This window comes from Moschus berezovskii, chromosome 4 (genome assembly GCF_049115385.1).
Source record: "Moschus berezovskii isolate FMDL1 chromosome 4, NW_MosBer_1.0, whole genome shotgun sequence".
Classification (NCBI taxonomy): Eukaryota; Metazoa; Chordata; class Mammalia; order Artiodactyla; family Moschidae; genus Moschus; species Moschus berezovskii.
In genome coordinates, this window is record NC_142463.1 from 69,261,639 (window position 1) to 69,284,948 (window position 23,310).

At 44.8% G+C, this 23,310-nt stretch overlaps 1 protein-coding gene across 1 annotated transcript; it reads right to left on the bottom strand.

The window, feature by feature from the left end:
- Positions 1–17,969: 17,969 nt before the first annotated feature.
- Positions 17,970–22,587, bottom strand: BARHL2 (BarH like homeobox 2). Its single transcript, XM_055403552.2, has 3 exons — positions 21,978–22,587; positions 20,029–20,254; positions 17,970–18,282 (listed from the first exon to the last, which is right to left on the bottom strand). Exons 1-3 carry the CDS (start codon positions 22,585–22,587, stop codon positions 17,970–17,972), a joined length of 1,149 nt encoding a protein of 382 aa, XP_055259527.2.
- Between the last annotated feature and the right edge of the window lie 723 nt (positions 22,588–23,310).

Sequence of the window (23,310 nt, forward strand, 5' to 3'; positions counted from 1 at the left end):
AAAAGATCTAGTATATACATACAATGAAATGTTATCAGTCATATAAAAGAAGAAAATAATACCATTTGCAGCAACATGAGTGGACCTAGAGATTATCATACCAAGTGAGGTAAGTCAGAAAAAGACAAATACCATTTGATATCACTTGTATGTGGAATCTAAAATATGACAAAAATGAACTTAATTACAAAAAAAAAAAGACTCACAGACATAGAGGACAGACTTGTGGTTGCCAAGACAAATGCGAGTATAGCAGAGGGATGGATAGGGAGTTTGGGATTAGCAGATGTAAACGAATATACATAGAATGGATAAGCAATAAGGTCCTACTGTATAGCACAGGGAGCTTATTTAATATCCTATAATAAATAATAATGGAAAAGAATATGAAAAAGAATATATATATCTAAATCACTTTACTGTACACCAGAAACTAATATAATATTGTTAATCAACTATACTTCAAAAAAATAAATTTTAGAAACCAAAATGAATATTTTTAAGGAATATTAGCTTGTGGGAATAAATATTTATTGAGCATCTCTGATAGGCATTAGGGAAAATTTTTTAATGAATAATATATGTCTTCAAAACGCTTGTAGTCTAAGGAGAAAAGTAAGCAAATAATCAAATATCATACATACAAGGATGGCTAAATACTAAAAAGAGGTATAATGGATAAAAGAAGAAAGTAAGTAGGAGTGGGAAGAAAGAAGAAAAACTTTGAAGAAAATTGAGTAAGGCTTTGACAAACGGAATGGGCAGTGGTAGAATGACTCTCTGAACTGGCTTAAGTGCCACTCCATGTATGCATGCAGTGATCTATCTAGCCATGCACTCTTACTTCCCCCAATCAACAATTTCACGCTGGTTTTAGAAATAAATACCTCTCACAGAGTTATCTAGGATGTACTGGCAAATAAATCCGCTTCATTCTTGGCATTATAACTTAGAAAAGCGATAATCTTGACACTTATATGCCAGCGAGACAATTTCTATGTTGAAAAGGTGATCACACATTTCAATGTCTCATAAACAATAAATATGAGTCATAGCAATGCTGCCCAGTGTGAACAGACTTCAGAGCCCTAAGAACTAAAATAATTTTAAAATTATCTTTGCCTTTGGGCCGTAATAACCATTGGCCTCTTTTTTAATCTAGAAGCTTAAAAAATAATTCTAATGTTCATCTTCCTAACCCTTACTAAAGTAGGATGACATTGAAATAGGGTCTTCTTTGTTATAAACATGTTGTATCTATGAAGTCCAATATTAATCCCATTTGTACCATAAAATGTATGATCCACTTGAGCCTTGCTCTCCTGTGAATTATGAATCATAGTAGTACACTGGGGAGAGTTATCATGTCTCTATGGTTCTTACTTTGTTTCTTCAATTTTTTCTTCAAATATCTTGGTACCAAAAGTATCTAAGAGATTTGAAGTCCCCCAAATGAAATATCTTAACAAATCCTTTACACATACTCTCTACTCTTTCCATAAAATATGTAGCTTAAGAGAACCAGAAGATCACCAAATAAAATAACACTAGTATATTTTTATCCCTTAGAAGGAAAGGCTACTTATTATAATCTTATTCCTTTGGTAAGTAGCTAAAATATCCAATTAATAAGGTTTAACCTATCAGACAGAATTTGTTTTTAGCATAATGAAAATGTGTTGTCATTACATTTGTATTCCCTTGTGTTTTTGAGATATGATTCATTATAACTTATTTTAGCTGTTCTGTTTTCCAATTCTTCATATTTTCACATCTTTTCCAACAAAATAATAATACACAAATAATACCCGACAAGACTTTACACATTTTTCTCTACTGGTATGCTTTTTGTTCAAGCCTCTTAAGTATGGGTGTGGTAAAAATACAAAGAGAGTCTGGATGTGAGCGTTCTCACAGGAAAAAGCATCAGTTTTCTCTCTTCTGCCACACACACTGCAGATTCCAGTTAACAATGCATTAAGCAATACAGAATAGTAATTTTGAACCCAAACAATCATGCCAAATACTTCTGGTGAAAAACAGTTGCTAAATGTAGCTTCATTTTGAAAGTCACTGTTTTCATTAACAGTGTCTTCTAGTTGCCTTGTTTCAATAGTACTACTATTAACCATGAAATTTAACTGCTTCTGTTTACTCTTTGAATTATACCTATTAAATTGCCAACTCAATTTATTTTCCCAGTTGTCATTACCCTGTTAAGAATATTGCTAATAAGCTAAAGGAATCTCTATTCCTTTTCTTAGATTATGTAGCTGACTGAATTTACTCAACAATACAATTTAGAATATAGGATCCAAAGGAAAGTGGAGTCAATTCCTGACATCAGCCTTCGCTTCTATCCCTATTAAAGAGGATCTTTTTTAGAAGAGTTGGAAGAAGAGTGTTCCATGCATTTCTCTACTTACTACAAATAAATGACAAGTTTTAGTGAGTCACATGACTAATTTGGAGCTATGAAAAATGAATGAGTTTAATTAAAAAGTAGGCCGGTAGTACAATTAATTCAAGAATAAACTATGTTATATAACTGACACAATTTTACCACATTCTATTCCTCTCACTAACATCTACAAGATGTTAGCCAAAAACCAACTGAAAATTAAAAAATTTTTAATGTACTATATCATCACCATAGTTAATAATGGTAACAAATATTTACTGTACCCTTAGGTTTCTCAAACTTATTTGCCTGGTACTCAAAATACAATGAAAGAGGAGACATGGTTCCTCCCATCAGAGAATATATATCAAACATCACTTGGATATGCTATCTTTAATTAATCAATGACCTCCACATTCAATCATGTAAACTTTACCTACTTTGACCTAGGGATTGGGGATGAAAAGACATATATAACACACATTGAGAATAATGTTAGATGTTAATTTACCAGACACAATCAAAAAGTATGCACAGATTAATGTTTTTGATAACATTCCAGAATTTAGAAACTAGTACTTGAAAAAAAAAGATGTGATAACTCTTTAATAAGGAAACTTTGTTTCATTTCATAACATTCTGACCAATCCACAAGGAACATTGCTCATCTTGCTAAAGAAAACTACCATTAAGTATTTTCAAACATAACTAATGAGATTAGGAAGTAAACCTCAAGAGTAAAGCTATCAACTGAAAAATTAGCTGAGATAAATGTTTATGAGCGAATTGTGTATTATTAGTGAAGTAGTCAACATTTTACAACATTAGTGTTAAGTTGTAGGGGATTCCTAAAATACTATCACTGTTAACTGTAACAGATGCAACTCAGCTAATTTTTTAAAAACCTGAAATACAAAAAGTAGTAGATCAGATTCCCACCTATGTAACAGATTATTATCCTCTTATGAAAATTCACTTTCATATAGTTAAAGAAGGGCTGATCTGAGTAGTGCGAGCGTCTGTGCTAAGTTGCTTCAGTAGTGTCCAACTCTTTGCAACCCCACTGACAGTAACCTGCCAGGCTTCTCTGTCCACGGGAGTCTCTAGGCAAGAATCTGGAGTGGGCTTCCCTGCCCTCCACCAGGGGATCTTCCTGACCCAGAGATCAGTTCAGTCCAGTTCAATCGCTCAGACATGTCTGACTCTTTGTGACCCCGTGGACTGCAGCACACCAGACCTCCCTATCCATCACCAACTCCCAGAGCTTGCTCAAACTCATGTCCATTGAGACCGTGATGCCAACCAACAATTTCATCCTCTGTTGTCCCCTTCTCCTCCTGCCTTCAATCTTTCCCAGCATCAGGGTCTTTTCAAATGAGTCAGTTCTTTGCATCAGGTGGTCAAAGTATTGGAGTTTCAGCTTTAGCAACAGTTCTTCCAATGAATATTCCTTTAAGATGGGCTGGTTGGATCTCCTTGCTCTCTAAGTGACTCTCAAGAGTCTTCTCCAACACCACAGTTCAAAAGCATCAATTATTCGGTGCTCAGCTTTCTTTATAGTCCAACTCGCACTTCCATACATGACTACTGGAAAAACCATAGCTTTGACCCAGAGATAGAACCCTGCAATGGCAGATGGGTTCTTTATCACTAGCATTACCTGGGAAGCTGAGCTTAGTAGTAGACGTAAGCCAATCACAGCACTTATTCAGTATAGAATAAAGAAGGTCACTAATTACAGTTGCAAAAGTCAAGTTTTCTACAGATATGGCCAAATCACCATGTAAGCAACAAGAATGCATATCTTTCCTAAAACTGACATCACAGACACATGAAGTTAAGATGCCTCACAAATTCAAGTGCTTCACAAATCTGCTCTCCTCACAGTACACTATACCACATGTGCTCTTAGAGTCATCGTGAGAAACTTCAACTTTCATTTCACTACCATCTTAGACTAAGTCACTTTAAGAAGCTCCTAGTAAAAGATAACATTTACCCAAAAAAAGAAAAAAGTGATATCTACTTCTAGATTTCACCTAAATAAATGTCATTCTACTTTTTGACTGATGAGGAATGACATCGTCATAGCCAGAATTCTTTCTGCCTATGCAACAAGTTGAGCCAAAGAAAAGTGAGGAGAAAGGGTCAATAAATTTGGTGCTGAGGAAAAAGATCAAATATTATTTTTCTCAGCCAATTTGTCTAAATTTATGTGTTGCTTTTAAGAACATCATTTGACTCTTAGTACGACTGAGCGACTGAACTGAACTGACTGACTGATACTCCAAACACAGAACAAGATTTTTTCTTAATATCAGGGCCTAACTATACAACAATTTGAAATATGCAAACAAATTTAACTTTATTTTAAAATGCTAAATTTTAAACTTAAAAGTGAAAGTTGCTCAGTCATGTTCAACTCTTTGCAACCCCATGGGCTATAGCCTGCCAGGCTCCTCTGTCCATGGAATTCTCCAGGCAAGAATATTGGAGTGGGTAGACATTCCCTTCTCCAGGGGATCTTCCCAACCCAGGGATCGAACCCAGGTCTCCTGCATTGCAGGTTGATTCTTTACCATCTGAGCCATGGGGTTATCTTAAATTCATATTTATGTGTCTTTTCTAAACACTTATTATTCATATCAAGAGTATCAAACCAATGCATTAAAATGATTATGAATCTTACAGACCATATAAAAAAATCATTCTACAGTGAATAAAATCCCTAATCTCCAAAACTAACTATTTCTCAGTGTTTCTAACACAAGCATCTGGAGCCAGAAAACTGACTATAGAGGGAGAGGTGGGTTTGTTAGTTTTGTTTTTAACCCTTGACTTGTAAAGCCTAAGGTATTATCCTTTCGTGGTGCTGATACTAGGAACTAAAGAAACATTTACATTATGGGTTCTGTGATATAATGAAAGATGTGCACTCTATATTACAAGACAGAAGAACTGTGATTTGATCTTCCCATTAACGAAAACTATGTTAAAGACTGTGCTGCATAATGGGATTTTATTATGCTTTGTTCCATAAAGCACTCCTAGTCACAATGATAAGCTGATATTTCAACATTACCCTATAAATCCAAATTGAGTTTTTAAATCAGAATTTCAAGCAGAAATCAGTCTCAAAGCATCACAGCATTTTTAAACACTTATAAGTGCTATGAAATTTCCTTGGACATTGAAATATTTTACATGCATCAGAGCCTGGTATAGATATTTACACAGGACAATAAAGGTATACACAGATACACATATCAGTGCAAATTTGTCTATAGAGATAAAGAGATGCTCCTGTTTGCATATGTATATTCATGAAAATTAGGGGAAAAAAGTCAAAACCAAATAAATATTTAATGTGTCAGCACCTGTCATACAGTTTTGTGTGTGTGCTTTACTACTATTGACTAGCCGTAGTACTGCTACTCTAACCAACTTCATTAAAGAATAAAAGAAAAGTAATAAGTCATTTCACACTCTGTCTGACCATTATACAATAATAGCAAGATTTCATGCAAGGGTACAACATTATGCCCATCTGCAATCACAGTCTCTTTGCAAAAATCTCAATTCACACTTCACATGCAGCTAACCTTGTTACCATCCCTTCCTAAATCCATCAGTGTTGCAGCTGCACGTCTTCACAGCCCAACATCTTAAAATTCATCACTTTGGCACCTTAGCATCACTATAGGTCAAGATAAAGAATCCAACCAAGAATAATTAAAGGGCACCCAGATGTTTAGTTTACTTATCTCAAGCCTTCCCTTTAACATATTTGAATTGCCTGTGTGTACTATTTCTTTCATATTTTTAAGATAAGTGCAATGTGATTATTTTAAGGGTATGAGCCCTGGAACAATACATTTCTGACTTCTTTTTTTTAGAAGTATAGTTCTTTGTAGTTGAAATTTGAACAAGAGGCGTGATAATGAGTAGGTTGAGGGAAGGAAAGGTGTTATCTCATTAAGGTAATTACTAAGACATCCCCACCATTATATCGGTTTGAAAATGTGGCAATTAAAGCGCCCTACATGGGCTCCTGGAGACAAGAGAACAAGACAGTTCTCTTGGAACTTCTGTGTTGCGGTTAATGTGTGTCATGTAAATGAAAGGGTAGACTATTGCTATTTAATTCTTTTTCTCAAGCCCCCCACGCCCACCCTCAAATTTCTTTGTGGGTTGTGGTTTTTTTTTAACTTAACCTGAATTTAGTTCTGATAAAAGGTGCCATATTGACAGTCCTAGAAGCTAAAGCCTTCCATTTACCCACAGAATAGTTGGAGCACAGAGAAAACAGTAGAACAACCTAGGCAAGCAACATGTTACCAACCTAAATCAAAAGATACATAACCTTCTTCCCTTCTCTTTAGCTAGGCAAGTCCCCTTCTCTGGTGAGGATCTGCCAAATTTATACTCAAAATCAGGGAAGTTTAATATATACATAAAAAATTTGTAAGTGGTGTTCTTAGCTTACTTTACCACAGCATATACAGGTTCATCACAGCTCTCAATTTACTCAGGCTGAATTTGCACTATCCACTGAAACCACTACCTTTGGTCAGTTTCTCATCTCTCTTCTTGAGCTGGTCATCTTGCTCTTTCATTGCTTCCACAGCCCTAGTTAAGATAAGTAATAAAGTGATATACCAAACATCTAGAATCCTTTCTCCAAAATCTTGGTTTCACACTCATTAAAGCATTATTCATCTCAAATTAAGGAAAACAATCTACATGTCCAGCGATGAAAGAATGGTTGACATGACTGTGATACATTTACAGAACAGAATCTTATGTATCAAATATTATACTTACAAAGAGTTTTAAATAATACAGAGATACTTGTACTACTTATGGGAAAAGCAGAAATGTTATCCCAGATGAAATATTACAACTATACAAAAATTCACAGCAAAATTCTAGAAACAACAAATTAAATATTAGCAATGGTTTTCTTTGAATGATAGAAAGTGAACTTTTTTCTTCTCCCCTTAGTATTTTAAATTTTTTTCCACAGTGAACATGCATTACTTTTATGATAGAAAAGTTATTTTAATAGCTTTTACAAAAATCTTGTTTTTTGGTGGGTGTAGTAGGATTTGATCACATAAATTTAATTTCATTAAAATTGAAAGACAAAGCTGTAACACTGTAGTATCTCTTATCTTCCCCCTCTCTATTTTTACAGAAAAAAATGGGAGCAACAGGGATTCAAACAAACAAAAGAAGACATAATCAAATACGTTGTTAAAAAAAAAAAAAAACTAGAATAGGTATTAAGCTAGATGACCTGAGATTCTTTCCAATCCTGAGTGGATTTGGATCAAGATCACGTCTGTTTAAAATCCAATTACTTATTAATGGATGTTGGAAAATATCCTTTTGCCAAATTTCTGGGCAAAACCAAGAATTGAGTTCCCCCAAGGGGCTGGATCATTCATGGGAGGAAAAGAAAAGCCTGTAAAACATGTTACCAAAGAAGAGATATCCTTCCTGAAATGTCACCAATGTATGCAGCACTGCTGTTAATAAGCAGTGTCTTGAATAGTTGGGCTTTTTTTAATCCTGTTCCAAACTGTTGTTAGATCCAGCAAATTTACAAGCTTAATTCAACTTTTCAGCAGGGACATTCCTTAACAGAAATGCTAGGTCTATCACCTTTTGACCACATAAAAACCTCCCAGTCATATAAAATAACAAAAGTCAGGAGGATAAAAGTAGGCGGGGAATGAAGACCCAAACAGACTCTGGGCCTCAGGCCTTAAAAGTCTTCAGGGACCAGCTGCTGCTGCTAAGTCGCTCCAGTTGTGTCCAACTCTATGACCCCATAGATGGCAATCCACCAGGTTCCTCTATCCCCGGGATTCTTCAGGTAAGAACACTGGAGTGGGTTGCCATTTCCTTTTCCAATGCATGCAAGCATGCTAAGTCGCTTCAGTCGTGTGTGACTCTGTGCGACCCCATGGACAGCAGCCCTCCAGGCTCCTCTGTCCACAGGATTCTCCAGGCAAGAATACTGGAGTGGGTTGCCATTTCCTTCTCCCTCAGGTGCCAGAACTTCCCTCTATTGAATTCACTCACCTGAGGCTTCTCAACAGATCCCCACGCCATCCTATCTATTGGAATGAAAGCAGTCATTATTGCTTTACTAAATGAAGTGGAAAAGACTTCAGGTTTATTCCGACTCCAATCAAACTTTCAGTTCAGTTCAGTTGCTCAGTCATATCTAACTCTTTGGGACCCAATGGACTGCAGCACACCAGGCGTCCCTGTCCATCACCAGCCTCTGGAGACTACTTAAACTTGTGTCCATCGAGTCGGTGATGCCATCCAACCATTTCATCGTCTATTGTCCCCTTCTCCTCCTGCCTTCAACCTTCCCCACCATCAGTTCAGTCACTCAGTGGTGTCCGACTCTTTGCAACCCCACGAACCGCAGCACGCCAGGTCTCCCTGTCCATCATCACCAACTGCCAGAGTCTACCCAAATCCATGTCCATTGAGTTGGTGATGCCATCCAACCATCTCATCCTCTGTTGTCCCCTTCTCCTCCTGCCCTCAATTTTTTCCAGCATCAGGGTCTTTTCAAATGAGTCAGCTCTTCCCATCACGTGGCCAATGCATTGGAGTTTCAGCTTCAACATCAATCCTTCCAATGAACACTCAGGACTGATCTTCTTTAGGATGGACTGGTTGGATCTCCTTGCAGTCCAAGGGACTCTCAAGAGTCTTCTCCAGCACCACAGTTCAAAAGCATCAATTCTTCGGCAATCAGCTTTCTTCACAGTCCAACTCTCACATCCATACATGACCACGGGAAAAACCATAGCCTTGACTAGACGGACCTTGGTTGGCAAAGTAATGTCTCTGCTTTTTAATATGCTGTGTAGGTTGGTCATAACTTTCCTTCCAAGTTGTAAGCGTCTTTTAATTTCATGGCTGCAGTCATCCCCAGCATCAGGGTCTTTTCAAATCGAACTTTCAGTTCAGTTCAGTTGCTCAGTTGTGTCCAACTCTCTGCGACCCCATGAATCACAGCACACCAAGCCTCCCTGTCCATCACCAACTCCCGGAGTTCACTCAAACTCATGTCTATCGAGCTGGTGATGCCATCCAGCCATCTCATTCTCTGTCATCCCCATCTCCTCCTGCCCCCAATCCCTCCCAGCATCAGAGTCTTTTCCAGTGAGTCAACTCGTCGCATGAGGTGGCCAAAGTATTGCAGTTTCAGCTTTAGCATCAGTCCCTCCAATGAACACCCAGGATTGATCTCCTCTAAAATGGACTGGTTGGATCTCCTTGCAGTCCAAGGGACTCTCAAGAGTCTTCTCCAGCACCACAGTTCAAAAGCATCAATTCTTCGGCGATCAGCTTTCTTCACAGTCCAACTCTCACATCCATACATGACCACGGGAAAAACCATAGCCTTGACTAGACGGACCTTGGTTGGCAAAGTAATGTCTCTGCTTTTTAATATGCTGTGTAGGTTGGTCATAACTTTCCTTCCAAGTTGTAAGCGTCTTTTAATTTCATGGCTGCAATCAGCATCTGCAGTGATTTTAGAGCCCAAAAAAATAAAGTCTGACACTGCTTCCACTGTTTCCCTATCTATTTCCCATGAAGTGATGGGACCAGATGCCATGATCTTAGTTTTCTGAATGTTGAGCTTCAAGCCAACCTTTTCACTCTCCTCTTTCACTTTCATCAAGAGGCTCTTTAGTTCCTCTTCACTTTCTGCCATAAGGGTGGTGTCATCTGCATATCTGAGGATAAATATCTTCGGGGGAGGACTTTGGACAGGTGAAAATAACCGGGCCTGCCATAAGGATTGGAGAAAGAAATGGCAACCCACTCCACTGTTCTTGCCTGGAAAAATCCTATGGACGGAAGAACCTAGCAGGCTATAGTCCATGGGGTCGCAAAGAGTCGGACACGACTGAGGGACTAACACTCCATAAGGATAAACAGGCCACGAGAATCTCGGGAAGCTGTATAATGTCATTCCCCTAGGTATCGTCAAAGGTTTTAACCCAAAAGGATAACAAGACACAGGCAAAAGAAATGGGTAACATTAGTTTGGGCCTGTTTGCTACAACTGACCCCTAAAAAATTCCGGGTGCAAGCGGAACGAAGAGTAGGCGGAAGAAGAGAAAGTCCCACCAGCCGCAGCAAGGCCGCTTTCTTTCCTGTGCCTCTGATGCTGGGAAAGGTTGGGGGCGGGAGGAGAAGGGGACGACGGAGAATGAGATGGCTGGATGGCATCACCGACTCTGTGGACATGAGTTTGAGTGTACTCCGGGAGTTGGTGATGGACAGGGAGGCCTGGCGTGCTGTGATTCATGGGGTCGCGGAGAGTCGGACACGACTGAGCGACTGAACTGAACTGAACTGAACTGAAGGCGGGCGAATCAAAGGCTGCCACGTGACAGGGATGGGTGGAATTGTTCCCATTAAAGACCAGGATTTTGGAGATCTGCTCTGAAGTAAATCTAGAGAAACTCGCCGGGTGGGGGCAGAAGGGGGACTCGGGGGATGGGAGAGCCACAATATGGATTGCCAGAAATTTCAAAAGCAATCCAAAAAAGAAGACAAAATGAATTACCGCGTACTCGCATTTATCCATTTGTGTTTTATGTGATTTTTTCTGGTCTAATCTATTGATGCATAGCAATGAATGATTATATGGCAATTATGCATTTATTCGCATATGAGTATGTGTAATGTAATGCCACAGTGTATTCACTCAGGGCTAGTGAGAAAGTAGGTATCCTTTTGAAATCCTCTTAATCTAAGGGAAACAGTTTGGTAAGTTTCTATCAATGGAACCTGTGTTGGAAATAGGGCAGATGAATAATAATTTGAGGTTTCTAAGTGATTATGGCCCTAATTCCAATGGACATCTCCGTCTGTTAATATCTGGGCTAGAACTTCCCTGCCCATAGGTCTGCAGATGCCCAGTTTGGGGGTGTGGGAATGCTAAGAGTTGGTGCAAAAGGAAGTTGAGCAATCTGATCCTTATTGGATCTTTCAGAAATTATGGCATGCCTGTTTTTTTTCAAATGAGGAGTATTAGGAAAATCAAATTTTTCATATTAGATCACTAGAAAATAATTTCCCAGCAGTTCAGTCAACCAGGAAACTGCCTAGTGAGAAAGAGACCTACTATGGTCTCTTCACTTGGACAACCCCCACATCTGGAAGATATAAAGAGTAGCTTAACTTCCCTATGGTAGGAAGTGAGTAGCACGGACTTCCATATCCTTTTCCTAACACTATCAGCCAACTGGCTTTAGAAAGTAGACTATTATTCCATAATGGGCATTCTAATTGTGTGGTATAGGAGCGGTGGGACAATGCACTATCACTAATTCCTCTCTCATTAGGCAGCGGTATAAATACACATTGCTCCAAATAAAACTTTTTCTCCCCTTTCACATAACCATGCACACCTTGGAACACTTTCTCTAGCCCCTGAATGCACTGGGAGCCCCCACAATGGTGCCTGGCTTTCGGGTAACCCACGATCCAGCTAAAAGTCTCTGTCAACATCTAAATTGCACTCAGCATTTCCATTCCAAGTCTAAAGGGAAAGAGGAAGAGGAGAGCCAGAGAGGCAGTAGACGAGGTGGGGATAATCAACAATGAGGAGTTGACTTCCTAGACCCGAGGGAAAATCTGAAGGGAGACATTCATTTGCAACCTTGAGGCCTTGGGGGTGGGGGTAGTGTTTGAAGTGGGATACAGATATGAGCTTCCACCTGGGCAACGATTATTTTATCATCTTCATAGGAGGACGCTTCGTATTTTCTCCTAAGCCTACTGGGATGTGAGAACAGGGGGGCCGGCTCTGTAGGCCCTGCGCAGGCACCTTTTGTGAAAGTATTTAAATTCCTGTCCCTGATCTATACAGTCTCTGTCCTGATGCACGCATTTCTTCCACACCGTCTGTAACGGGGATCAGGATCTTGGGGCCGCGGGGCTGTCCGGGGTTGGGTGAGGTGGGGATCGCAAAGTCCCGGCCTGGGCGCGCTCCGCTGGAGACCCAGAGCGCAGCCGTCCGGCGATGGCGGGACATGGGAACCGCGGCATAAACAACGGGCTGCAATGTGTGTGTGTGTGTGTGTGTTTCTGGGAGTGAGAAAGAGGATCCCACTTCCAGGGCTTCTTCACTGAAGAATCAAGTCAGGCGGCCAGACGCAGAGGTGGGTGGGGGCGGAAATCCCTCAACTCCACAAAGTGACAAAAGCCCTTTTTATCGTACAAGTTCAATCTCGGACTTGAGAAGGTCCTCCTTTTTCAGTGGAGCTTCTGCGGGGGCGACCCGCTATCCCAAACCAGATAGTAACGGGAGCTGGGAGAGTCCCAAAACCGGGGAAAGGAGACGCGAGACGGAAAAAGCAGTGGGGATCCGGGCCTCAGCTTAACGCTACCTGCAGGGCGGCCGCCTCGGGAACGCTTCTCCTGGGCTTCCATCGACCCAGGCGGCGGTTCGCTCAGCAGAGTCGGGGCTGCGAGAGCCGAGAAAGTAAAAACAAACAAACAAAAAAAGAATGCCATTGAGAGCCGTTCCATTGGCGACTGCGCGGCGGCCGCGGCTTCGAAGCGGCAGAACTGAGGCCCCTCTCCTTCCCAGTCGGCTTCCGCTAAGAACTTATTAAATAGGGACGGTTTAGAGTTGATCTGTCACTGAGCACTACTTACCCCGAGATCTTTTGGTTTTTGAATTACTTTATTGATCTGAAGATTTTGTTCTTTGGAAAGTGACCCTGTTTGGTCTTAGAGCTAATCAGGAAGCGCTGCCAGGGAGGGCGCTTTGTAATCACCTCGCGGCCCTCCCCCGCGGGCGCCGCCGACCCTTCCCGGGTGCGCCCCCTGCGGTCGCGCAGGCTTTGCCGGGAACCCTCCAGCCTCCGGCAGTTCGCTCCACCGCGCGCCCAAGGAGCTGTCTGTGGTGCTAGGAGAGGGAGGCCCGAGGAGAGACGGAAGGTGGAGAAAGGGAGACTGCGAGGCTAGCCGAGGCCGTCCACACAGCAATACTAAGACTGACAAGAGACTTTCAGAATTCAGCTGGAAGAAGGGGAGGGAAAAAGTCCCTTCTGGGTCTTCTCATCGCCCTGAGACAGAGGACCTGGTTTTCCAAGGCGAAAGGCCAGTGATACCTCCCTCTTTCTGAACACACACATCCCTAACCCCACACACTTACCCCTACTAAGCACCCGGGGTGTTCTACCTTCCAGAAGAAGGGAGGGACAAACAGGCCCCCAACTCCAGGGAAGGAGGCGTGGGTAGAGAGGAAGGCTGGAACTGACCAAGAAGCTAGGACTGGACAAAGACCTAGAAAGCTCAAGAAGCCTCGAGGCGCTGTTCCAGGGTCCATGGGGTAAACCTGGAGAAGCCCCCACTCACCCTTCTGCCTAATTGCCTAGCCAACAGCCAAAACACAGGACAAACCAGCTTTCCCACACTAAGAATTCATTGCAGAGGAGGAAGCATCAGTTCCCTAGGAGGCTCGGCTCTGCCCCTGATATGCCCACCAGTGATGAAAAGTCAGTCTCTTTCCAAGCATGTTGACTTCAAGACATGTCTGGCTTTTTAGAAAGCCAAGCAGCTCTCTTCCAGTATATTTTTGTAACCACATTGCTTAATAAGGACTAAAGTTTCCTTCCCCCTGGGGAGAGCTTCTCCAAATATTTTTAGAAAGTTAAAAATATAACAAAATAAGCTGCCTGTTTACAGAGGGAAGGTGGGATTCAGCAGGCTCCTGGGGAAGGGCTGCTTAGGCAGGAGTCAGATGGCCGGGAGGGAGGAAGAGGAAAGTCTTGGTTTGCAGTAAGCAGTTTTATTTGCAAGGGAGGGAATCAGCTGTCTAATTTGCCATCATGTGGGCTTTCATTTTAGGGGGTGGAGCAAAAATAAACTGATAAAAGGTGGTAAGTATATTTGTTGGAGGCATGGAGGCAAGCAGCAATTATTACTTTGCAACTCATTGAAAATTGTTGGCTGGGGTTAGAATGGCTGGCTGCTAGTTGGGGAGTTAACTTATTTCACACTCACTACCGATTAGTGCTAGGTTTCCTGGAGTCTCAGAGCTGATCTTACAGACAGCAAGTTTAAGGGGTCTTTGTGTTTAAACATCTCTCTGAAACAAGTGGGTTTGTTTTTTCCTGTGTTTCTGTAGCAAGGAAAGAATGCCCCTGAAAATCCCTGTTTTGCCAGTCTCCAACTTAATCAAAGGAGCAATCCAAATGGAGCGAGCAGTGGAGTGGCCTTCTGACACCAGCTGAAGGTGGGAAAAAGAAAAGAAGTGCAGCTCCCAGGACCAGCAGACCTCTGAGCCTCCACAACTAACTCTGGATCTCCCTGGTGAAAAGACCTTTGTCTGTTATCCTATTACTTGCTTTTTTTTGGAAAACCTGGTGTTGCACTCCTCACCTTTTACCCAACCTCCCAACTTTGTTGGGCAGGCACAGACAGAAGGACTTCTTTTGAGGGAATAGACTATGTTTGCATTTGACTTCTAAGCAGTAGTTTGGGGACATATGAATAGAAGGGCACCTGCTGAGGTGCCCCTTGTAGTACTGCTGCAGAAAGAAAAAAATGAAAAGAAGGGATCCAGCACTCAACTTTCTCCCTGGGACGACAATCCCACCGCCACACCACACATACACACACACACACACACACACACACACACACTCCGTTTGCTAACTTCTGTGCAACAGGAAATAACCAAAACAAATTTAGAAGGGAATTGACACTTTCAGCTGCATGGTTTAGGGGGTGAAAGAAAACATGGTTTTGAAGCAAAAAAACATTTGGGAGGACTCTGGTAGATCTAGACTAATTGCTAGCAGCAGTGGAATAGGAGGTTAATTAAGAAACCTTGGTCCCTGTAGACATGGCGTTTCCCCCTTCATTGTGCGTGTTTGGAGCCCCAGTTTGGCCTTGAGAGTAAAGGGGTAGCTGGCAGGCTCCTCAGCAGAGTGGTTGGCGGGCTGCTGGTAGCAGATGGGTTCTATGGTCTTGTTTGTATCTGAAGGTTTGTTTATGTGCTTTTCCCAACTGAACTTGAGGTCATTCTTAGTATGGAACTTTGAATGTGTGAGCACAAATGAATCCCCAGCTCGCCCTTTCCCCTAAAGATGATCAGCCCTGGGGTCAGTGCAAACAAAAGCTGTAGCACCGACCGACCGCCCCCACCCAGGTCCTGGAAAGTGCCTTTTTAGGTCCAGGTGGACCATTTAAGGACCTGAAGTATTTAAACATGATTGTAAAATCCAACAGCAGCTAAGATAGAACAAGGAGAGTCTGCTGACTGTCCAGGCAATGGGCATTCCCACTAGACACAGTGGTGCCCAGCTTCCAGCCTAGGCCAGCTGTTCTGAGTTTGTCCCGGCTCAGCGGGAAGAAAATGAGAAGGGCCAGTCCAGACCCTTTTGTTAGAATCAAACAAGACCACGACCATTTTTAAAGCAAACTGATGAGCTGGAGAGAAATCACTCCCTAATTAGCCAAAGTCTGATCGAGGTGCCCAAAGCAATTTCTTCCTGGATTTCACCTCTTTCCTTCTTCCTTCCCACTCCTCCCCAACACACACTCCCACAGCACTCCACATTTTTAAAAAATGTTTTTATAACTCTACTAAGATTCAAACATCAGAGAAAGTTGGAAAATGGGTCTGGATGTGTTTTAGCTGCAGGTCTTACTCCTTTGACTACATACTAGGGCCAGAGTGAAGACAGAGATGTGAAGACACCCAGATGGGGATTCAACTCTCAAACAACGGGAGACGTGACCTCCAGGCTGGAGAAGGTGGGAGTAGCCCCGAAACAGTACAACCATCCCCTTCCAGTTCAGCCTCTCCTAGTCGGGAGTGCTCAGCCTCTTGGGAGCTAGTAAGGGAGGGAGGTCTGGGGCTGAGGTCAGGCTCTGGATAAGGTGAGGCTCTGGCCAAGGTGCTAAGAGTATTACACACCTCTCACACACTGATACACACTCCCAAAGCAAGCAGCTGACCTCTACTACCCTCCGGGCAGAGCCTCTCATTTCGCGGTCCCCAAAGATCCAGGGACGTGCATACAAAGCTCGGCACACCTGTCTCTGCCAGACTTGCATTCCGCTCTAGGCACCCCATCACAGCCAACTCACCAGGACAAGAGCCTCGGTGCAGGGCAAGGGGTTGGACGCCCGCAGGGGAACAAGAAGGCAGGGATCAAAGCACAACCAGGGTTTGTTAGCCAGGCCTCTCCAAGTCCCCAGGGCGCCCTAATTGCGCGCCCTTCAGCCTCCTGCTTGCAGGCTGTCCCACCACGCGGGCGCCCGGCCTCGGGCTGAAGAACAGCTGTGCGGCCCGCACGTCCACCCGCCCACCGCCCATCTCCTGCCGTCGTCTCTGCTGCCCAGCGCTCCGGACCCTCACCGCTGAGAGGAGCCCTAGGAGAAGGAGGAAAGGCGGTCAGACCGGGTTCGGCTGCAGCTGCCAGGCCAGCCGGGGCAGCAGGGAAAGTTGGCCGCCTACTTGGCCAGCAAGCCTACAAGCACAGATTTTCTCTTGCGGCCTCATGAACTGCTCTGAAATCATCCACTTAAAAAGAAAAAAATTCACACGTACCAAATTAAGGGCTCGGAAGAGGCCAACATGAAAAATGGAGCTGTTTTTACCCAAGTCAACCCAATGTCTTTATAGATGTGGTAAATTCCTAATATTCCGGAAGGGACTTGGGGTAATTCTAAATCAAGTGACACATTTCATCACAGTACACTCTGCTTTAGTAAAATCAGCTCCCTCAGATTTCATCACTTGTTAAAAAAAGATAAACTTTATTTCTGTAATTTTCAATCACCAAAAAATCTATATTTTTGTCTAAGCATTTATTTTACTGAATCAAAAAGACATGAAAAGAAAAATCATGTTTTACTAAGGTATATAAGTGACTCTTTTTTGGACAACATATAATAAATATGATATATCACTTATCACTCAGTCTTTCAAATGTACATTTTTTTTTTTCATATTATGGAGCATGCCACTTTTCCAAAAGAAAAAGGTCATGAGAATTCAGTGCAAAGTTCTCAGTTACCCTCCTCTTTTCTCTGGGCCAGACGGAATGTCCACAGCAACGCCCTCTGCCTTGGAATCTGAGGCTGTTCATCTACAATTCTCTCTGCCTGTGCAGTTTCCTCTCCGTGCCCTTCTTTCTTCCCTCCTTACCCCACCCCCCCTCCCTCCCTCCTGCTTGTCCCTAAAGTCATTTTTAAAAAGAACTTGAGGTTTTTGTTTTTGTTGATGTTTTCACTTACTGGTCGCACTGTGTGGGGTCAGCATTTTCGCCAGTCATACTGCTGTGGGGGAGCTTTCCAGCCCTGTCTCTGGGGGTGGGGAGATGAAGTGCGGAGGGCTGGCTCTTTCGGGGGACCCCCGCCCACTGCTGAGCGTCTTCCTCTCTCACTTCTTTGCTTCCTGGTAGACTGCAAGGGAGGCCAGACTGCCCGGTTCGGGGAGAGGAGGGGCAGCTGTCCTGGTCGGGGAGGGGATAGGGAGGGTCTGCAGGCTCGCTCTTCACCGGGGGTGCGGGGTACCTGGGATGGGGTTGGACAAGGGGTTGAGGGCTGGCTGTCCCCCGGGCCCCAGGCCGTGGATGAGCACTCGGGGCACCAGGGGCCGCTGCAGCTGGGGATGGGGCGCAGGAGGAGTCCGGTACATGCTGCTGTACATGGCGGCAGCGGCCGCCGCGGCAGTAGTGCTGTCCATGCTGCCCAGCAAGCTTGGGTGGTAGAAATAAGGCGATGGAAACATCCTCTGCAGTGCCGAGTAATTCCCCGCCTCAGCCAGCAGCTCCAGGCCCACCGCAGTCTGCCGCTTCCACTTGGTCCTGAAAAAAAAGGAGACGTGCGTGCACCCCACGGCTGGGGGCACAGTCCAGGCCCCAAGGCCCGTTCTCTCCCCTAGCCAGTCTTTTCTTCCTCAGGGAGGACGAGGAAGACTTAGAGAGCGCTGAGAATCGAGAAGGAACCACACCTCCAGGCCCCCATCCCACCCTCTCCCTCACAGAATCACCCAAATCTAAGCCGGTTTCCCAAACAGACATTCAGAAATAAAATTCTCCAAGCTTTGCTGCCTTCTCCTGACTTTTTGCTCTGCTGTTGCCACCCTTATAGTTTGGCTACTTCCTGAAACTTTTCTAGAGATCAACTGAGACCACTCTTTCTAAGGCGGTCTTCTTCTTCCCTCCTTTAATTCTCTTCCCCAAGTGGCTCCCCAACAATCCCCGGAGTGCATGCTCTCTGCCCCTCCCCCTTTCCTCCAGACCGAGTGAGAAGAAACCGTAAACAAAGGGACACGGAGGCTCCTGGGCCTTGGACCCCTGCCCCTTTTGGTCCCCAAGGCTGTGGAGACACATCTCTCTCATCAGCCTGACAGGACCTTACAGCAGGCGGGCGGCTTAGAGTGAGGAAGGTGACAAGGTTTCAAAACGGAATTCGTTTGAGGGAGGGCTCTCCCAAGGGGACAGTACCTCGGGGCCATTCCAGGAGGGGAAAAATGCATTTCAAAATCTTGTCTCCTCTGGGAGAGAGTAACAATTAAAACCTGTGATCAGCTTTTCTTGGTCTCCTTCCTCCCCCACCGCACCCCCACTAGGAAGAAGAGGCAGCAGGCCTTTGCTCACATGCCTCCTGAAGGAACTCAGGGCTGGTGGGCCCTCCATACCCAGCAGCTCCAGCCAAATTAATAAACATGTCGCCCATTTTAAATTGGCGACAAATGACACTAATGTTTTCCGACAGAATTAGGGTGGCTGAAACCGTATGTAATGAGACAGAAAATTATGGTAAAGATGACAACTGGATGGGCATTTCCAACCACACTTATGGACGATTAGAACACAAACGAGAGAAAAGGTGGGAGAGAGAAAATTGAGACAAGGGAGAAACCGTCAGGCTTAGAAACCCGGCATAACCTCGGCCCCAGATTGCCGGGTTTGGGTGTTCGCACTGCAGTTCAGGGGCCTACAAGTACTGCCAGCTCCTTTCCTAATTTCCTTTCAAGGGAAGCTGTGGTTCCTGGAGGGCTCTGACGTGGCCAGAATAGGGGACAGACCCTCAGTCTAGATGCCTGACCGGCTGCCAACCCTAACCCTCCTCCTGGCTGCCTCACAGGCCAGGCAAAGACTTTTAAGCCGAGGCCAGTGGATCCGCTCTTCAGGACAGTTATAGCCAGATTGAGTGACTGGTTATAGATATTTGGAACCATCCTGGGGCAGGCCCAAAAGGGTGCAGTGCATCGGTTTTATGGGTCTGAGTGTCTGCTACACGGATGTCTCGATTTGAGAAGGTGTGGCTTGATTGATTTGGGGGCAAAGTGGGAGAAATTTCAGCCACTCAGATTTGAGAAAGAAAAACAGCATACGTGAAAGACACTTAGAAGTGCAAAATTCTCCAAACTCCAGCTACTCTTCACCTGAGAGGTATGGCTAATCCCTACTCCAGCCTGAAAACCCCCCAACTGCCCACTCTGGGCCCTCTGAGTCCCTACTGACTCCGAGGCCACACGGGATGAAGTGTAGCTGTCTTGACCTGGATGACCAGATGCCTCTGCTCCCCACCACAGCCTCCCTTACCTGCGGTTCTGGTACCAGGTCTTGACCTGGGTATCAGTGAGGTTGAGTGCAGCCGCCAGGTCCATGCGATCCTGCACACTCAGGTACTTCTGTCGTTCAAAGCTACGCTCCAGTTGATTGAGTTGGTGGTCAGAGAAAGCCGTCCTGGCTTTACGAGGCTTTTTGGCTCTCACAGGGGGACTCTCTCGGCTACTTGAAATCTCCCGGTCTCCTTCCTCCTTTGTTCCTACACAGAAACCCAGACATAGCCATGAGGTAGCCTGGAATGGGGAAGGATGGAGTGTCCTCCTGGCACACTTCTACATTCCCAAGCCAGTCACTGGTCTGGGGGGAGCAGGGGGGCTATATTCTGCCACCTTCCTTATACACATACTTGAGCCTTAGCCAGGATGGAGAAAGAGGACCAACTGCTAGCTATTGAATGAGGAGCCTCGTGCAGAGCTCCTAAAAGGCTTCCAAAAGAGTGTTGAATCTTCCCATCTTTGGAAATGAAAAAATACTTTATGGTAAAGGGTCCTTTTCCTAATTGTTTCCTTGACTGAGGAAGACCCTGTCCCTTTCCTTTATTGTTTTCGCTCTGACTTCGTATTTTCTGATTTATTAGGTTTTAAAAGATCTTTCAACTTTTCTTTTTTGACGAGGGGGTACCTTTTTCATTTTACTTCTTCTGCTTACTAAAAGTTATAGGCATTTGTTTTCCTTTTTCAGTTGCACTTGGGAAATGTTGGCTCTCTGCAGTTGCTTGCATCAGGTCTCTTAAAGCTTCAGAAAGAATGTCTCCCAGACACTGCGTTCAGCTCAAAATCACTGAGCCCATCCAGGTGACAGCCCAGAGATTTCCGGATTCTATTTGTCAACTTTGGTTTTCTACTGAAATGCTGGGAAATCGATATGTCAATCCCTCTCTGTTTGTACCCGTTTTTTGCTTCGCTCCTTGATCTTCCCTGCAGGAAGAACAATAATCTCTCTAATTGACCCACTGGGGAGGTTGGTGCACAAAAAAATCGCCAGACCAGACTGTACATCTGTTTTGGGCACCATTATGCTAATGCTACAATAGTAAAATGAAGAGGCAATATCCTACCTTCCAGAGAGCACACATCTTTCCCAGAGATGACAAAGATTAGTAATAATCAACTTATCAGTAAAGGGGAAAAAAGAACTCTCCTTGGATATTAAAACTCTTGCCATGCAAAGGCCAGAACACTTACTTATGAAATTTTCTGGTGAGAAAATGGAAAAAGGGAGTTGAAAGACAATTCCATTGCCATCTTCTGATTTTACAAAAATAGACATTTAATTCCATAAAATTTTATTCATAAATGCAACCTCCCAATTACTTAAGAGCCAAAACTCTGATTGAAATACAGATATTTAGTTAGGGCTATGGAGTAGGAAGGGTATTTTTAAAAATTGAAACGGTAATTATAATCTTTTACCGTGTGGCCTTTCCTATATTAATCACTATGTAATATTTTTTTTAAAGTTGCTCTGTTAATCAACTCGTCATTTTTTCCTTCACTATATCTGATAATTCCTGTGCGGGTGTTTAGAAAATACGATATGTGGGAGGAACGCAATAATTTGCATTAAAAAATAAACACCACGTTGTGATCACACCCCTAGGCACTACGAAATATGAAAGAACTTCCCGTAAGATCTCCTCCGCCTGACCCCTTCCTAATAAATTAAAATGAAGTAAAACAAAGGAAGGAGCTGGGTGGTGGTGAGGGTTGGAGATGTAGAAATGTTAACAATAAACAGAACTTGGGACGAGTGCCCAAATCGCGCGCCCCGGCCTCCCTCTCGCTTGCAGTTTTTGATTGTGGCCCGATAGCCTTGGAAGCTGAGAATCGCCTTCGGATCCCATCAGAGATTCGCGCGAGACGGAAGGGGAGCAGGAGGAGGAGAAGCTAAACGGCCGAGGGAGCCGAGGCGGCGGGACTCACCGTGGCATTTGATGTCGCTCTGGGACTCTTCCCGCTTGTCCAGTTTGGTTTTGCTGTCCTCCTGCTCGAGCTTTGGCCTGAAGCTCTCGTGCGCTGCATTGCTCTCCTGCTTCGGGGTGTGGTGGGGAGAGGAGACGCTGGTGCTGTATGGTGCACACGCCGCCAGAGGTTTGCTGTCGCCCAAGATGTCCTTAATTAAAAAAGAAGAGGTGGAAGTCCTGGGGGCCGAGGCGGCCGAGCCCAGCTGCTGGGCCGCTGGCGGCGGCGGCGGCTGCTGCTGCTGTGGCGAAGGCTGCAAACTTTGCGTAGGGGCCGCGGCTGGCGGCGGCTGCTGGCTGTGGTGCAGGTGGTGATGATGCTGGGGCCCGTCCGCGATCAGATGCGGTTCCGGGGGCTCCATGGTGACCGAGATGGGAGAGGAAGGCGCCGTTCCTACGGTATCAATCTCCGAACAGGGGGACGGAGTGGCCTGACTCCTAAAATCCGCGGTCCTGGCCTCGCCGAGCGGGCGGAAATCTCCATTCATCATGCCTGGGCTGCCCGAACTGGCACTGGACAAAATCGTGTCTATTCCAAAACTCGACCCGCTGGCCCCTTCCATTGTTGTCATTTCTACATGAGGTCCACGCCACTCCGCCGCTCCGCAGCCGCCCCGACCAAGCAAAGGAAGCTATCGATCGTTAAAAGAAAATAACACTAAACAATGTTGTCGCCGCTTAAAAAGAAAAATAAAAAGTGGGGCGGGAGGAAAGGAAGGATAATTGGGAGGTGGCAATCCGTGGACACTTTCGACACTTTTTTTTTTTTTTTTTACCCTGATGAAAAAAGTGGGAGTTGGGAGAAAGAAAGATAGAGGGGGAAAGTTACAAAAATTGTTGAGGAAGCACCGAGCGTGCGCTCCAGGAACGATAGCGCACGTGGGGCGGCGGTGGCAGCGCAGGGGACCCAGACGGAGGCGAGGCGGCAGGAGGTGAACCCGACACCGCCGCCGCTGCCGCCACCGCCAGGGTCTGCCCACAGCCTGGCACCAGGCGGCAGCGGCGGCGACGGACGTGGCAGGTGCAGCGACCGCGAAGCCCGGGCGGCCGCGCGCCCTCGGAGCTGCCCGGCGGCTCCCTGAAGTAGCTGCCGCGCGCGACCCGGCCGCCCCGGAGACGAGTTTCTGAACTTTCTTGGAAAGTTGTGGAGCAGACACTGCCGCGACGTTCGCGGCAACAAGAGGAGGAGGAAAAGAAGGAGCAGGCGCAGGCGGAGGAGGTAGCGGAGACGCGGCGCCGAGCGACTCCCGCCGCTGCCGGGCGCGTTCGCTTGTAATCCGGCGGCGAGCGGGCGG

Coding starts and splice junctions, on each gene's coding strand:
- BARHL2 (XM_055403552.2), bottom strand. CDS start 22,587: ATGACAACAATGGAAGGGGCCAGCGGGTCGAGTTTTGGAATAGACACG. Junction 20,255..21,977: donor GAGCGACATCAAATGCCACG/GTGAGTCCCGCC, acceptor GTTTCTGTGTAG/GAACAAAGGAGGAAGGAGAC. Junction 18,283..20,028: donor ACCTGGTACCAGAACCGCAG/GTAAGGGAGGCT, acceptor CTTTTTTTTCAG/GACCAAGTGGAAGCGGCAGA.